Here is a 17718-nt window from a genome sequence, read left to right on the forward strand (position 1 = left end):
CCTTATTTATGTCTGCCTAGAACAGAGTGTGGCACGTATTGTTTTAATTGCTTAAGTAATGAATCCAAGGTATTTACCACCATTAGACTTTCCCTTTCGGAGTGTAAGTTTTGAACTTAGAACAGTTCTTGGCACGAAGTAAGTGCTCAATAAATACTGAATAAACAAAGAAATGAATGGCAAAGGATCTCCTTTGGGTTTTTTAGTTAAGTGTTTTCCTTCTCACTACAAATAAAAGTTAAACGTTACTGAAATTTTTTTTATCAATTCAAATGTTACTTACCACCACCCCTTTCAAGGAAGTTTTACCAGTAAATTCAAATGTAATTTTTTATTAAAAAGAATATAAATAATTTACCTATTTTCTCTTCATGCAAACAACACATTTTTTTTTTTTTTTAAGTGAACTGAAGTTAAATCTGATCACCATGTCTATCCTGCACTCAGACTGGCAGCCACTCTTCTGGTAGTCCTTGCTTGAAAAGTAAAGAAATGGCTTTGTAACATGAGATACTCTGTTATAGATTTGTTGTAAATCCTAACCTCCATACTAATGGTTTTAATCCCATTTTTGTTATATAAATGAGGTAGGATTTGTGTGGAGTGAATCATTAAGTCAGTCTCTTAAAAGATATGGAGTCCTGGTGTAGTGCTGTAGGATAAGCACTGGACCAAAGGAGTGGTTTGAACCGCAAGGTCAGCAGTTCAAACTCCACCAGTCTTTCCTTGGAAACCCTATATACAGGGTCACTGAGTTGAAACGGACTTGATGGCACTTAACAACAGCAGCAACGACAGAAGAGGTCAAACACAAGCTAGCAAAGAGAGATGGGAAAGAGAGATGCCAAGCACAAGAAGACTGCCCAGGAGCAGAAACTCAGAAGTGACAATGACCTTCCTCCAGAGCCCACAGAGAGGAGAAAGCCTTCCCCTAGAGCCAACACCCTGAATTAGGACATCGAGCCGCCTCAGCTGTGAGGAAATAAATTTCTATTTGTTAAAGACATCCACTTTTGATATTTCTGTTAGAGCAGCATTAGATAACTAAGATACTTTATCACACCCCCCACACACACACACACACATTTTGAGACGGTTTGTGCCAGGCATATATGGCTTATAGTGCAAAGGAATAAAAGTGGGAGGACTGGTACAGATATAATTAAAGGCCAAACCACATATTGTCATATAGATTTTAATAGATTTTGATGAACCCATCACAGTAATCATATTTACTGTAATGATATGCAGTTTTACTATACTAGTATAAGTAAAAACAGATAAATACAGTTCTAGGCAACATCACAGATTAACAAACTAAGCATTCTTCATGAACCAAAACTGAAAACAATTATAGATAAGAGAAGATGCTGACACCCATGCCCATTCTCACCATACCTTCTCAAGATGGGAATTCCAATAAGGCGCTACACTCATTATACTGGTCAATTAAATTGCCAATTAACCAGGTACATGTATTTCATGGTCTCCACAGTTTCATTTGGCTGGAAGGTAGGCATACCTCAACATACCAAAAACTGGAACAGACAGTAGTACCAGACAACAACTCAATGCATTAAAAATATGTCACTTCTTCTGTATTCCAGCAGTAAAACAAATCTGGAATAGAAATATTATACCAAAGAAGAAAACTAGTGCTTTAATATCCACCTTGAAACATGAGTCTCTAAATCAGGATGTTGTTGTTAAGTGCCGTGGAGTCGGTTCCGACCCATAGTGACCCTGTACAGGGTTTCCGAGGCTGTAAATCTTTACAGGAGTAGAAAGCCTCATCTTTCTCCCGCGGAGCAGGTGATAGTTTCGAACTGCTGACCTTGCGGTTCACAGCTAAATCAGGATAGGCAATGAAAATAGGATATGGAATTGAAAAAAAGGAAACATGGAAAATAAAATGCATACGAAGTTGAGTTTAATTTTTGAAGCTATCTGCATGAAAAAACTGGTCTCTCCTTTGAAGGCTTTTAGTTCAAAGTTATCCAGTAGCCATGCCAACGAGTTCATATCCTAGCAGTGCCCAGTACTCTGTAAGTACACAAGTTGGAGGTATAGAGAATTATCATTAGGAAATTGACTCTGATTGGCCAAAAAGAAGTCTTAAAAGGCTTATAAAGAAAACTTGACGTCTGCCAAGTGGGTGACATAATTACAGCAAAATACTAACGTTAGGCAACAGCACAACTAAAACGGCCTCAAGAAATTCCTAAACTTTTACTCAACTTTCAATTGTCATTCTAATATGGCTTCATGATCTTATAAATCTTCACAGTCTTACAGATATATTATTATTAAGGACTAGGAAGTGAAGAATCACTTCCAAAACATTAAAACAGTTAACTTCTTGTTGTTATCTTTCAGAAATGTCTGTCTGCAAATATTCCTCTTCCTACCAAAGATGCATCATCAGAATAGTTAGGATAGTCCCTTCAAGTATATTGCCTTTGCTGATAGTGAATTAAGACCATGATTATGATGGACATTTTTACAAAAACAAAAATCCCAAACACACTCCAGTAGATGTTCCAACCCATTGTGCAATGAATGTGTACTGTGGATACTGAAATTATTATATAGCACTTTTAAGTATGGATTTGATCTACCCAAAGTCTTAAGAGTTATATTCGGTTTAACTTAGAAATTTTTAGCTGCTACCTCTGCAATTCTATTGTTTTTATTTCATTTCTTTTCAAAGGTTACCACTATTTAACTTTTGTTTGCAATTTGAAAAATGATTTGTAGTGTTTCAGATTTCCAGTTAATGAGTCAAAATGGATAGATCAGAAGAGATAATCCAGGAGATGGCAGTGAAAGTTCAGAAAAGGTTTATGTACACATTGAATCATAGAAATAACCACAACTTTTTTTTAAACCCTTACTCCCATTGTAAACTTTGTTCATATCCCCATATTTGTATGTCTGAATTAGTCTATAAAAATCACATTAAAAAGGTAAAATTATTTCAGTGAGATTAACTGATCTGTATTTTATAAATTTTAATTCATAAAAATATAAATAAGAATGGTAAATTTTTAAGAAAAGAATATACATTTAGTGCAAGTTATGAATTACATTTCTTCAGTGTCAGCAGTAAAACTATCTTGAAGAAAAGAAAAAAAAAAAGACTGATCTAATTTCAAGAAAAAAATTCCAGTGTCTTAACATGCAATTAATACCAGATACACTAAACAGAATACTTCCTTCTCTGTACTGTCAAAAGCAGCAGCGTTTTGTTTCCGTATGCTGAACCACACTTGTCTATCATATAGCAGTTTCAGAAATAGAAAATTTGCATAAGACCAGGTCACATTATCCATAAAGTCTGAGATGAAAAAAAGAAAAACTCTGTAGATCCTTTAAAGTTTCACTGTTGATTCTGACCCACAGCACACAAGCTGAGAGATTTCATTCACGCTGGCTTCCTAGGAGGTTTTACCTGTTTGACCCGCCTTTGTAGTGGTGCACGTGCACTGTTCCAAGCATTTAGTGATGGTATGGACTAACATGGTTAATGGCACAAGACACACTCCCTTCCTGTGATGAAACCTCAGTAAATCACAGTACATCTCAATATGAGAAAGGACTGCTTTAAAAGGGTACTCCAGTTTAAAGAGGCTTTGTTACAGCTCAGGAAAGAGGGAGAAATAAAAGCTCTTCTGGAATGTAGAAAGGTAATGGTTAACTATACAATTCATGAATTAAACAGAACAGTTTTGATTAAAAAAAAAAAAAAAAGGGCAAGACCTTGCAGTCTTAGAGATGGCTCAATTCAAAGCAATCCCTCCAGAAATAGGGACTGATAACACGTCTTTGCAATATTGGAGTTAACAGGCTAGGTGCTGCTCATGAACTCCGATGTCATCTCCATTGAGGCTCAGCCTGCACTATCATGGCATATCCTCAGCTGAATGCATCCAGTGCAGAACAACAGGAATTGATTTGCTGCTCTCAGTTAGGCGGTGAGATACCTCATTCCTCCTTTCTCTCTCTCTTTCCCTCCCCACAAAACTCCTTCATTCCACCAGCACTGTTTGCAAACCATGTTGCAAAAGTCCAGCTTTTTTATATTTCCTTTTTTTTTTTAAAGGAGAAAAAAAGTAGATGACTCCCTCAGGCTAAAGAGTTGTGCTATTCAACAAATGAACTTCCTCTTCTGTTTCCTCTCTCTCCTCATCTATGGGATTCAGTTGAACATTATTGAAGCGGGGTCTTGGTTTGCCGTCTGGGCCATATGACGGAGGATATCTTTTTTTGTTATAATGCCAAGGAGGCGTCTGAAAGGGATAAACAGAAGATTGCTATTAAAATAAGAGGGAAATGAAAAAGAAGCTAAATCTACAGCTAAATCCTTTTTGTTGACAGGAATAGAGCAAAGCAAGCAGCCTGATTTTGTACTTTCAAAAAATTATTTTATTGGTAAAGATAATAAAATATCCAGTAACTATCATTTGATATAAAAAGTATTATGGTCACTCATAGTATGATATCATTTTAAATGAGACTCTTGAGGACTGCATGCCTCACTGAAGTATAGATTTAATATATTCCAATATAAAAAAGGGGATGGGGTATGAATAGGAAATTATATTGATCTCACTTAAGGAAAATTCATTCCCATCACAACACAAAAGCAGTAAAATGTCTAATGACAAAAATCCCCTCAGTATTACACTTTTTATTTATTTATTTTTTACCAAACTTGATCATTTAAAAAAACATAAAACCTAAAGGATTACTACATTAGGTGTAGAATCTTCATGAAAGCACATACAGTTAAGATAAAATGCATATAAAATGGTCAGCACAGACTTCAATTCCAAACTTCAGAACATCTAAGAATAAATCTTAAAAACAAATCAAGTTTCTAGTATTCTCATCAGTGTTTTCATTTTTTTACTTTGGCCAAACAAGATTCGGACACAGTGCTTTTATGAAAGTCTTAGTTGTTAATGCTTATATTAAAAGATAGGTGAACAAACAAGAAGCAGTCCTAACATTACAGGTGAAGCAGAGAGCACAATGAATGAGCAGCTACTATACTATTTTGGTTAGTAGTTTTTTAAAAAGGATGCATGAAACACTTGTGAAATATTAGCATACAACAGGAATACATAATCAGTTGTGTACTTAAACGAAGTGGGACACGTTGCATATATATATATATATATGACTATGACAATTGCTTGGCAAAATAAGTTCAGGCGTTAAATGCTAAAGCCAGACAATTTTTATGTTATAATTCAAAATTTACCTTTAGTCATGAAAACACAAGGACATAAAGCCAGTCAAAACAAAACACATTTGACCCCAAGGACTGCTTATATAGCATTCTAGAAGCATCATACAAAGGGGCACACACATGATCTAGGTACAATTCACTGATGAAATGACAGGACACACATTCTTGACTTTGAAAGTATGGAGGGTGTAGCAGAAAAATAACAAATACTAGGATCACAAATATATATGCATAATGTTCTAGTTAGTGTGACTATTGAAAAATCCTATGGATTTTTTTTTAACTGATCAGCAATTCTTACATTGCCAAGATCGTTAAAATCACTTATGAGTTTAGATTTACCACAAGACTACCACAGATTAGGAAACATAAAATAGAAAAAGGGGTTTGGGGGCGGTGGGATATTGTAACCAGTCAGCATATTCTGGGACAGGTGTACCCACTAAGGTAGATAGATTTTCATGTTTACTTTATGAATGTCCAATGTTATCTTACTCATTCAACTACTAAGCTGCTTACAGTTCTTAAATTGTAACTAATGATTTTGCTTACTTTCTATGAATGAAATTTTATACATAATCTAAATTTTTCTTACAGACAAATATTATATAAGACACAAATATAAATTGGCTGCATAGTAAGATTTTTTTGTTTGTTCAGCAGGTATCTGTGAAAGAGAGCACTGAACAGTTCACAAGTTTCATGCTTCCTGACTTCTAAGGTGTCTAATGAGGAGATCTGATATATCTAATCACCAAGGGTTCCACGTGCTGCTTTAGTTGCTCGAGATGCTCTAATATGTTCTTCTTTGTGATGATCCCCAAGACAATCCTGAAACAGATCATGTTATGCTAATAACTGTGTGAGAAATTAAATTAAAAGAGGTTCCAATCATAATGATAAAGAATGAGAGAAAAAAATTAAAACATGAACTATAAAAATGCTTTTAATGAACTTTAGAAAACAGAAAACAAAAATGATTTGAAATTCTGGATTTCTTTTGCATAAATTCTACTGACTTGAAAAAGTGACACAATACTTAAGTACTGGTGGGTTGTTTTCGTTTTTATAATAAAAATAAAAATATAAAGTTCATAATGAATATGACTACAAAGAAAATTATAAGAGAAACTTAATAGTGATACATAGCTATAAATCTCTGATGTTGAGACTTTCATTTTCAGTATTTTCTCCTGAGAGAAAAATAGTTCCTAATTTCTATAATATCATAATGCAGTTAAGTTGTCATTTGGATCTACCTGAGCACTCAAAAGATAGGTACAAAAAGCTTAGCCTTTGTTGTCTGTGAAGAGACTTGGATTCCTATTAATTATGGTTTAAAATTAAATGCAGTGCCCACTAAATAAATAATGCCACAACAACTCTCTAACTTTCAGGAACAATGAATGCCACTTCTAAATAGACCATATTTATAATTAGAAGTCAAAATTACTTTTACTCTATGCATTTTAAAAAATAATGATCCTTTATCTGTTAACACAGTATAACAACAAGCAAAGTTATGGACATGAATTCTCACAATGTGGATACTTAAAACGAACTAAACTGCTTTTAGTTATTAAAACAAAATCTGGTTACTGATTTTATAATGGATATTAAATTAATTCAACTACAATATGTAGCAACACAGACAGTGAAAGTCAAAAACCTTAAAGAGCTTTCATCTTTAAATCTTAGAAGCCCATCTACCCTTTTAGAGTCCTTGGCCATTTCCCTTATCATCTGGTTAAAGATAACGTTCTCTCCTTTGAAAATTCTGGCTTCTGGAAGAATGTCACTAAGGGACTTCCAGTCTGCTCTCAAGATTATGTCAGATAGAAAAGAGTTAATTGAAATGATGGGGTATGGAGGAGGAGAGCAGCATGGAACAAGGAAGTAGGGAATGGACAGGGGTAGGTTATCTATGATTGTTTTCTTTTTAAAGTAAAGCACTGACTCTTAAGAATAACAATAAGTAGGAAAGATGTCAGCTCACCCTCCAAAAAGCTCAGAAGCTGTACTATGTAAAATGAGTACTCAATAGATACTCTTTTTCAAGTCACATGGTTAATGGTTGGAGTTGTGAGGAATAAAAATCTTGACAATGAAATAGAATTACCGCTATTCTTACTCGCTATTCTTACTCATGTTTTTCTATCCAGTTACATACAATGATCAATTTTGGGTAATACCGCAAATGCACATGCAAGCACATTTGTGTGTATGTTTGAAAACTCTGCTAAATCACAAAGTACACAATGAGGAAAGTTACAAATTTGTATTGACTAGGTGGCAAATTTAGAGCTTTTTAAAGTAATCTTTGTATTTACAAAATAAACACAACTTTAATGAAGAATAATTTAAAAATAATAAAGCCAGGGTCTAACCTTAATTTCAGGAGTGGAAGGAAAATCAATGTAAAATGTGATTCATGCAGCAAACATTTTCTCTCAAACTAACACATACTGATGTAATCTAGCATTTTTTCCAAAGTCCATCCCAAGAAATGCTAGCACCATGAGATCACTGTACCACCAAAAGATTGCAAGTTCAAATAAGTTGTGAAAACTACTGTTTACTATTATCCCTGTGGTGTCGTGAAGGATTTAATGTCTTTTTTTTTTTTTTTCTAACCTTAGTCTTTTTAAGGCCCCAAAACAATTATTTTCCTGATTGTTCTGAGTCAAAGAAGGTAGAAAATGTACTGATAGAATAACATGATCCAGCTGTGGATGTCAACAGCGTTAACTGTAATTGTAAAAACTTGGAATTCTAGCATGGGTATAAAATAAGCCATCTTAAAGCAGGAGAGGAGAAATCAAACAAGAGACAGCAGTGCAATGTGTCCATTGGACCCAGAAATCCCTGCGTCTTGAACCTCCTCGAACCTCCTCAACCCAGGAACAGAAAGTGGTGGCACTGGAGGAGTCGCAGAGAAGTAGCAGTAGCAGAGCCAAGAACCACAGCAAGAGATGGAATGGTGGGCTTACCAAAGCAAGTAAGCTGAGTGACTTTGGGCAGGAGGCTTGCTTGCAGAGTGGGTTTCCTCCAGACACTTAATTGGGGGAACTAGGTTTGCTGACCCATGGAGCTAGAGCTAAGTGCCTTCAGGTTGAGGTGTATGATGGAATGGTGTCTCCTGTGAGCATTTATCAGCAGCCCTACCCTAGGCGTTTTGTTAACATTGAGCAGGTGGAGAGAGGCCTACCTGTGGCCATGGCTGAGGAGAGCCTATCCTGACTGGAAGAACTGTGTCCTGAGCACTTTCTGACCCGGTATTGTATGTAATCTGAATATTTCCTTAGTAACCTCTGTAACTCTGTGAGTATGGTTTCTGAGTTCTGTGTGGTAACTGTAATGACTTATCAAAGTAGAGAGTGCTGTGGGAGGGATGTCTGGTGTTCATTTTCTGCAATCCCCTGTCAGGAAATCATTTTAAAAATGAACATTTTTTAAGTATGAGAAGTTCCACAAAGAATCTCAATTGTATTTAATCCAGAACTTATTTTCTACCAGTTGCTCCTCAGAAACCGAGTTGCTATGAGTTGGAACCAACTCTACAGTGCTTAACAACAACAAAGTTAAACAAAACTCAATAATTTTGAGAAATTCTACTTAATTAAAATATAAAGTGCTAACTGGAAATCAATAACTAATTGACATAACACATATTCCCTCTCACTTCTCCATTCTTTTTCTCTAGATTTGTTGTGTCTCTTCCCTCAAATAATCATTTTCCACCTTGAAGGACCCCGTATAAACTATGAAATGTTATTAGTTATTCAGAACTTCATACTCTCAATAACAACAACAAAAAACTCACGAGGCATGATTGCTTCTCACTTAAAGTAAGAATAAAACACCCTTCCTTCTTTACATAAGGAGTCCTAGTGATACAACAGTTAGGTGCTTAGATGCTAGCCGAAAAGTTGGGGGTCTGAGTCCAGCCAGAGGTTCTGTAGAAGGAAGATTTGGTGATCTGCTTTCCATAAAGATTACAGCCAAGAAAATCCTATTGGGCAGTTCTATTCTGTCATGTAGGGTTGCAATGAGTTAGAATCCACTCAACAACTTTTTTACATATATCAGAGAAATAAAAATCTAAATCATCTCTCCAAATAATCTTTTTTTCTACATGTAATATAGCCATTCATCTTCATTGGAAAACAGAAATAAGCAAAATATTAAAGGCAATTAAAAATATTCTCTTAGAAAAAGCATCCCTCCCAAGCATCAGCTAAGATTTTAATTGGCTCTCCTACACTACTTCTCCTCTTCTCCCCACTGATACTTTTAAATTTTACTTTCTTTTAAACAGTTTCCTTTCTAATAGTCATGATACAGAACACCTGGGAATTAATCATCAGAGTAATATATGAAAATTAACTCATCTAGCTTTATGATCATAGTTAATCATGATGAAATAATTACATTTATGTATGTTAGTACAGAAAAGGACAAATCATGCCAAGCACAGAGATCTTGAAGCAAATAACAATTTGACAACCCAGGTTAGGTTCTAATTGAGCCATTAAGTAACTAAAAGGGCCAAATACCAAAAAAGCTTTATGAAAAGTTACTCCATTTAACATGTACTTAGTCAATTTTTAAACAATGAAGTTTGGTATCATTATTTTGTTTAATTAAGCATTACACACACAAAAAATAATCAAAATATTTTACTACATAATTTCTCTAGTAATTCAAATTTCAAACTTCCTGCTTTTAATTAAGAGCTTTATGCTTTTAATGATTCATTTCATATTCCCTAAATTGTTTTAGTTGATTAAAACACTGAAAAACGAACTAACCACCAATCTACCAATCTAATCCCCTCGCTATATATTTCTATTCCTAGTCCAATGTTGTCTAATACATTATCCAAGAAAATGTTTTAATAGTTTAAGAAATCACAAAGAGGTGGATGCAGTCTATCAGTAGCTCTACACAGTGTAATACAGTAACAAGAGACTGCGTTTTAAAGTTTTAGAAAGTGAGTCTGATTTCCTGGTCCATGACTCACTAGACATAAAACTGAGTATGTTATTAAACCTCACTGTGCGCCAATAATAAGAAAACATGAGGAAGGTGTTCAATAAACATGAATTTCTTGCCTTTTGATTTCCTTTTCCTTCTCTAGACTGGAGTCATGTCTTCTCTGTCTCCCATGTACTTTATACAAAATGTAAAAATGCTCTTTTGGGATTCTCTAAAGTGTTTAGCATTTTAGCCAACCTCAAACTGTTCAGGGTTAACCATCCAATTTATGCATAATCTAAAAACAATCTTTGTTTTTCCTGTCCAGCCTTTCTGTTATCGCCTTTCGATGAAACAATGTTCTGAGCAGTAATGTAATGGAAATAAATATAATGAAAATAAACTAAAGAGAGACAGGGTGGGAAACCTAATTCCATGTCCAGGAGAAGAAAAGCACAGTGAGAAGTATGCTTGCTAAGGCATACTATGCAGCAAATAACCCTGGGGTTTCTGAAACATTGAATGTTTACTTGTAAAAGGCAGGAAAAAAAATCAATTTAAGTACATGAGTGTTTTATTTGTCACTACCAGTATAGCTGTTCCATGGGAGAAAGATGAGGTTTTCTGCTCCCGTAAAGATTTACAGCCTCGGAAACCCTGTACAGTGTCGCTATGGGTCAGAACCGACTCAACAGCACTTAACAACAACAGTATATGTGAAAGATCTGTAGACAGAGAAGGTAGACTATAGGAAACAAAACCTTTGCTAAAGGTTTTTGACTGATTTACAAATTTTGTTTTAATTATATAGTCTTTCTCTCATTACATGACAAGTTAAATACTGGCTGCAAAAGTAAACAAATACTACTACTGTACTAGAATTTTATATACTATAAAAAGCTAAATCCTTAAAAAAACAAACAGGGTTTTATAGTACTGCATGCAGTCTGCTCTACTGTACCTCTATTAAAAGGAAAAGTCTAAGCTTAATGTGCTGTTGCTGTTGGAGCGGTTTCAGCACCTCTTTTCCAGTTTTGAAATTTTCTTGACAAACATCATTTTATATTTTAACAAGGAGCTATTTTATGACTCAGTAAGTAAGTGTGGACTTCACTGACCAATCCTGTATTTATAACCATACTAAAGTACAATGTTCCTACTTGGGAGCTGACTTATACCCTCCCTCACTAAAAAGGATCATAAATTCTGTTATGAGGGTTGATTTTGATACCAAACTTACCCATTGTGAGTTACGAGGCACTGCCTCAGACCCAACTTCCGGAAAATATCCACCACAATCTCCATTGGGGTGTGATCTGTTACTGTAAAAGGGCTCATGTCAAGAATACTTCGAAGTTTCAATGGCCGAGGGCTTTCTGCTGGAAGAGATGGGGTGTGCTGTGCAAAACACACCCGAGAACTGCCAACAATGCCTTCTTGTTTTTTTCTGGCACTTTCTAAAATGAGATAAGAGAAGACCACAATTTCAAAAAATTAATTGATAATTTTGTTTTATGGGCAACCTGATTATGGAAGAAAAGTTAAATGTATCCTCTGATTTCTGGTCCTATCACATTTTCATAACTCCTTCCTAGCCAAGAAAGCAATCAACTGAAAACACTTCCTAGTAATAGCTAACATTTGACAGAATTAGGAGTCCACCAATAACAAATCATCCACATAAAGATAATTTTTGGTATCACATGGTATAATTTTCTTTACCTGGACCGAAGTGGCTTTCTAACTTTGGGGAAGCAAAGAAGCAAGTTTGAAACACTGAATTATAAAACCTGTAAAGTTTATGAGAGTAAGTTTATGATTGGAATCTGCCACTGAATGAAGCCTGCCTAAACTTAATCTGTTGTTAAGTGTTGTCGAGTTGCATCCAATTCATAGCAACTCTTTATAGGGTTTCCAAAGAGCTAGTGGGTTTGAAATGCCGATATTGCAGTTAGCAGTCCATTGCTTATCCTACAAAGCCCTAAATATTATTGGCATTAGAGGTGTGAGTAACATTTCATCCTTGCTTTGACTACCATATGTGTATTATCCCTGTTAATTCATAGCTGGTTCTTTCTAGGCTGGTTCTTTTCTAATGTTAAAGTTTGGTTTTCTGGATGGGTCATGGGTACTACATATGATTTGAAACTGCAACTTTGTACACAATGGATACAGACTCATTGTTTTTGCTATTTTATTTGCAAAGGATATCTGTCTGTTGAGATACAGCTGTAGCGCTGTAAGAAAAGCACTGGACCGATGATAATCACAAAGTCAGAAGTTCAAACCTACCAGCTGCTCCTTGGAAACTCTATACAGGGTTGCTTTGAATCAGAACAGACTCATAGGCACTTAACAAGTTGAGAAAATACGTTTAAAGTACCTGACTAGAATTTGAATCACACACTGAGTTGCTCTCATTTAGTTAGAGAGTGAACCCAGCTAACTGCTTAATTATTTCCACCTCAAAGAGTAGTAGGTATGGGTTCTCAAAGGTTCTACTACAGAATAAATTACCGTTCCTTTACAAATATCATGTATGTGCTTAAATATCATCTTACTAACTTTGAGAATTTCAGATAAGCTACAGTGAAATCTAATTTTCCAGAGTGATACAGAAGTCTTTCTGTATTCTTTCTTGCCAATATGTCCACAGAATCAGAGGGAATATAATTTTTCATTTTCCCAATTCTTTATTTTCATTCTGGCCTTTTTTCCTTTAAGTCTGTACATTTCAAAATTCTGACCTCCTTTTCATTTCCTTTGGCTACCGGTTAAACTTGAAAAATGTGACCCTCAATAATAAAATTCTTTTCTTTAAAACACTTGACCTCAGTCAAATATGATACATATTCTGCCCTGTCAGGCAACTATTATTATTCTATTTAAAGCATAACATGAAATGCTGGACTGCTCGTTTTTGGAAAACTTTCTTACAGTGCAGTAGACTCTTCCTAAACAAAAAGTTCTCTGTAATATTTTTTTCCCTCGTTTTTAATGCCCCTGTCAAATTAATAGTTTGCTGTTTGATTTGAGAAATACAGGACTGACCTTTGGGAACAGGATAAAATGCTCTGCATTTCCAACTCAAGTTCTCTAGCAAACACTGGGGAGTAACAAAGCAATAGTTTGAGGTATCTACTGTCTATAATCCAGCTGGAGTCAGACTGTACTGAAAATGATTAAAAGCCTTACTAGCTTCCTCAAAAGTATGACAGGAAATATGGGGGGAAATAAATTTTGGAAGATCACAATTGCTTCCTACTCAAAAACTGTAACTCCAAGAGATAATATAGTAAAAATAATGTCTATAATTCCAACTATGCATTCAGGAAGATTAGGATAAAATATAGTAGGACTTATAAACTTTTTTCAGTCTGGCATTTGACCAAAAATAAAACAATCTCGGTGATTTTTCATTTTAAACTAGATAGTACAGTTAACACTATAAACCTAAACCCAAAGACTGAAAAGCAAAATGTTATGAATCCAATATAAAAGAGACCAATAAACATGAGATTTTCAGGGCTTCAAACCAGCTCATTCCTGTGCTGAAAATTTGCATTTCTACCCCAAGTATGCTAAGTCAGAATCTACAGTTTAACAACATCCCCAGGTGATTCTTACTAAAATACAACTTCTGATTCAGTACCTATGGGGTTGTGTTTGTTGTTAACTGCCATCATGTCAGTTCCAACTCATAGTGACCCAGTATAGGGTTTCCAAGGAGCAGCTGTTGACTTTGAACTGCCAACCTTGAGGTTAAAACTGACATTGCGGTCTACTGCTTTATCTCACAGCATCACAATGCAAATTCTCAGTAGGAGCTGACTGGAATTAACCTTTTGAAGTCTGAGGGATTTGAAATAACTTGCATTCAACTTTACAACAAGAATGTATTTAGCTGGATGCCCTAGCACTTACTAAGATTTTACATTACACGGCATTAAGAACTAATACCTATCTATAAACACTTATCTGAATGGGAAAAGGAAGAATCTGACTTCAATCTTTGATAACAATGTCAAAAAGAATGGTAACACCATTATTTAGGAGGAAAACAACCCATCAATGAGCATAGGACTTAAAAGGATATAAAATATGCTATTTCCCCAAAATTATATTTTACTTTCATTTCTTCTAAAAATCTTCTCTCTATATATTTTTTGTTTTGTTTTGTTGTGTTGTGTTTGTTTTTTTTTTAAAGATACCTATTGCAATTGTCAGGTCTCTTCTGAGGGCAAATCCCACTAATCTCTGAGATTCTTTTGACATTATGACAGGAAAACCATTGTAGCTGGTTTCATTGATCATGTTTTCTATGTCATCCACTGTCATATTGTCCTGTGTCAGCACAGCTAAAGGTGGATCATTCCTTCGAGGTCTCATGACATCAGCAGCCAGGGTGGTATGAGTGAATTCTTCTTTTGCATCCAAGAAAGGGTAACCATTTAATCGGATGTGCGCTTCATAAATGCCTTCCCTACCAAAGGCATCTCCAACCCATTTACTTGTCATCACTGCAGCCATAAGGGGGACAATATATTCCAAGCCTCCAGTAAGCTCAAAAACAATAACCACCAAAGACACAGTCATTCTTGTCACACCACCTAAAAAAAAAAAAAAGCATCAGTTAGCAGAAAGCACAGGAGCTTTGTCATTATATTACTAGAATTTTTGCACTAGGCAGTTGAACACAAAATTGTAAATAGAACCTACTTAGTGAAAAGCACTGTCATCAAAAACTACAATTCTTCAAGTAAGACAAAAACACTACATGTATAAAATATAGAGAAACATCTTTTTAAATAAATTAATAAGACAAAACTATAAAAATAATCAAAATTCATTCATCCCATATTTTTAAAACAGTAAAATCACAGGTTTGTAGCTAAAAAAAATTTGCCATTTGGGTTTATTCTCATGAAAAGTTTTTCATTCCTAAGTAATATGGTGAAACAAATCAGTTATCTTGTTTGCTACCAATTTATAAATTAAACTGATTAGGTAGGATTATGATTATAAATCACTGATTATATGGTTTAATTAATTTCTCTCCTCTAAATCTTTTCAAAATGAATACAATATTGTGATTTAATAGTGTAAGAATATTCCCTCTCTTAGAAAACTCATCTATTCATTATGTAATATTCATCATTCTCCACTCTGTATCACCTGTATGCTGATGGTTTCCTAATCCACATCTCTCCACTTACTACTGTGTTTGTCCCATCTCTACAACTATCCAAACATACCTTATTGCTGTTTTCCTCTCATTTTTCATTTTCTAGTTGTAAAAACACTTTGTAACTTGGATTATCTACTGTCATTTAAAACAAACAAACAAAACCCACAGTTAAAATCAAACTTCTTTCTTCTACAAAGCGATCTCCATTTTAGCTGATCCAATTCCAACACCAGGCACTATTCTTCCTGACAGCACTTTTTGGCTTATATCTTTGCTCTATCCCGAAATCTAGCTTGTCATCTTATTGTTGTTATTAGGTGCCATCAAGTCAGTACCGACTCATAGCAACCCTATACACATCAGAAATAAACACTGCCTGGTCCTGGGCCAACCTCACAACTGTTGCCACACTTGAGCCCACTGATGCTGCCACTTTGCCAATCCATCTTGCTAGGAGGCTTTCTCTTTTTCTCTTACTTTCCACCTTACCAAACATGATAGCCTTCTCCAGCGACTAGTCCCCACTGACAATACGTCTAAAGTATGAGAGACAAAGTTTGGCTATTCTGGCCTCCAAGAAGCACTTTGGCTGCACTTCTTCCATAACAGATCTGTTGGTTCTTTTGGCACCCCATAGCACTTTCAATATTCTCATCCAACACCATAACTCAAAGGCATCAATTCTTCTACGGTCTTCCTTATTCACTGTCCAGCTTTCGCATGCATATCAAGTTACTGAAAACACCATGGCTCGGGTCAGGCGCACCTTAGTCCTCAAGCTGAAATCTTTGCTCTTCAACACTTTAAAAAGGTCTTATACAGCAGATTTGCCTAATACAATACGTCGTCTGATCTCTTGGCTGCTGCTTCCATGAGTGTTGATGGTTGATCCAAGAAGAATGAAGTCCTTGACAACTTCAATCTTTTCTCCGTTGATAAGAATGTTGTTTATTAATCCAATGGTGAAGATTTTTCTTTTACATTGAGATGCAACCCATACCGAAGGCTGTGGTCTTTGATCTTCATTAGTAAGTATTTTAAGTCGTCTTTTTCAGCAAGCAAGGTTGTATCATCTGCATATCTCAGTTTGATAATGAGCATTCCTCCAATCCTGATGCCACGTTTTTCTTCATAGAACCCAGCTTCTTGGATTATTTGCTCAGCATACAGGTTGAATAAGTATGGTAAAAGAATACAACCCTGTCACACACCTTTCTTAATTTTAAACCATTCAGTGTTCCCATGTTCTGTTTGAATAGCTGCCTTAAGGTCCATGTACAGATTCCTCATGAGCACAATTAAGTGTTCAGGAATACTCATACTTCGCAATGTTGCCCATAACTTGTCAAAATCCACACAATCAAAAGGCTTTGCATAATCAGTAAAGGACAGGTAAACATGTTTCTGGTATTCTCTGCTTTCAGCCAAGATCCGTTGGACATCAGCAATGATATTCCTCGTTCCACATCCCCTTCTGAATCTGGCTTGAACCTGTGGAAGTTCTCTGTCAGTTAATACCACTATTATTCACATTTACGCACCAACTACTAAAGCCAGTGAGGATGAAATTGAAGAATTCTGCCAACTTATTCAATCCGAAATTGATCAAACATGCAATCAAGATGTATTGATCATTACTGGTGATTCAAATGCAAAGGTTTGAAACAAAGAGGAAGGATCAGTAATTGGAAAATATGGCTTGTTCTCTAGTTCTATTTAATTTCCTCTGATAAAAATCTCATAACTACAGTCTCGTTCTCCAAATTCTGTTACCAGTCTATTCAAACACTTAAAACTTTTCTCCTTCATTTCAGTAAAATTTTATCTATTTTCTTGACTTCAGGCCTCATTCTCTTCAATTTGTTTTAAAACTCATACCCCCATACTTTAATCTTTCCTCAATACTAATATCACCATGTTATTCTTTTGCTCAAAAGTCTAGCAGGGATCCAGCCTTAGCTCATAATGTAGTAAACTAAAACTCTGTTATGAACACAGAAAGGAGAAAGTGCCCAATATACCATGAGATAGCTACTATATGCCAACCATATCCTAAACAGATTACAAAGGCTACTAACTAGACCTTTAAGAATGTAAAGCACCATCAACGGAGAAGAGCCGAGAACGGGACCCTACCCAGAGAAGCAGAGATGCCTGAGATAGAGACAGAGACGATGACATGGAGTGATGAAGCGGCTGGGGACTTTGGATCCAGAGTGGGAGAGGGACTGTGGGCCGAAAACTGGGGGTGGGGTAGGGAGGAGTGTAGGGGGCAGGTTTCTAGGATATACCCTTTGGT

The 17718-nt window shown here is 35.5% G+C and overlaps 1 protein-coding gene across 5 annotated transcripts in view; it reads right to left on the reverse strand.

The window, feature by feature from the left end:
* Positions 1-3204: 3204 nt before the first annotated feature.
* LOC102840464 (H(+)/Cl(-) exchange transporter 3-like) overlaps positions 3205-17718 on the reverse strand; it is a 145214-nt gene continuing 130700 nt past the window's right edge. Inside the window, exons 11-14 of one of the 5 annotated variants that reach the window (XM_006864529.1) lie at positions 14443-14841; positions 11472-11688; positions 6010-6085; positions 4012-4289 (exon numbers count right to left, since the gene is read on the reverse strand). In XM_006864529.1, coding sequence (XP_006864591.1) covers positions 4131-4289; positions 6010-6085; positions 11472-11688; positions 14443-14841 — 851 coding nt within the window. In that variant the 3' untranslated portion in view covers positions 4012-4130. Of the gene's footprint in view, positions 4290-6009; positions 6086-11471; positions 11689-14442; positions 14842-17718 lie in introns of all 5 variants that reach the window. The other 4 variants (XM_006864530.1, XM_006864531.1, XM_006864533.1 and 1 more) reach the window with 4 other exon arrangements.

Source organism: Chrysochloris asiatica, unplaced genomic scaffold, assembly GCF_000296735.1.
Source record: "Chrysochloris asiatica unplaced genomic scaffold, ChrAsi1.0 scaffold00066, whole genome shotgun sequence".
NCBI classification, from domain to species: domain Eukaryota; kingdom Metazoa; phylum Chordata; class Mammalia; order Afrosoricida; family Chrysochloridae; genus Chrysochloris; species Chrysochloris asiatica.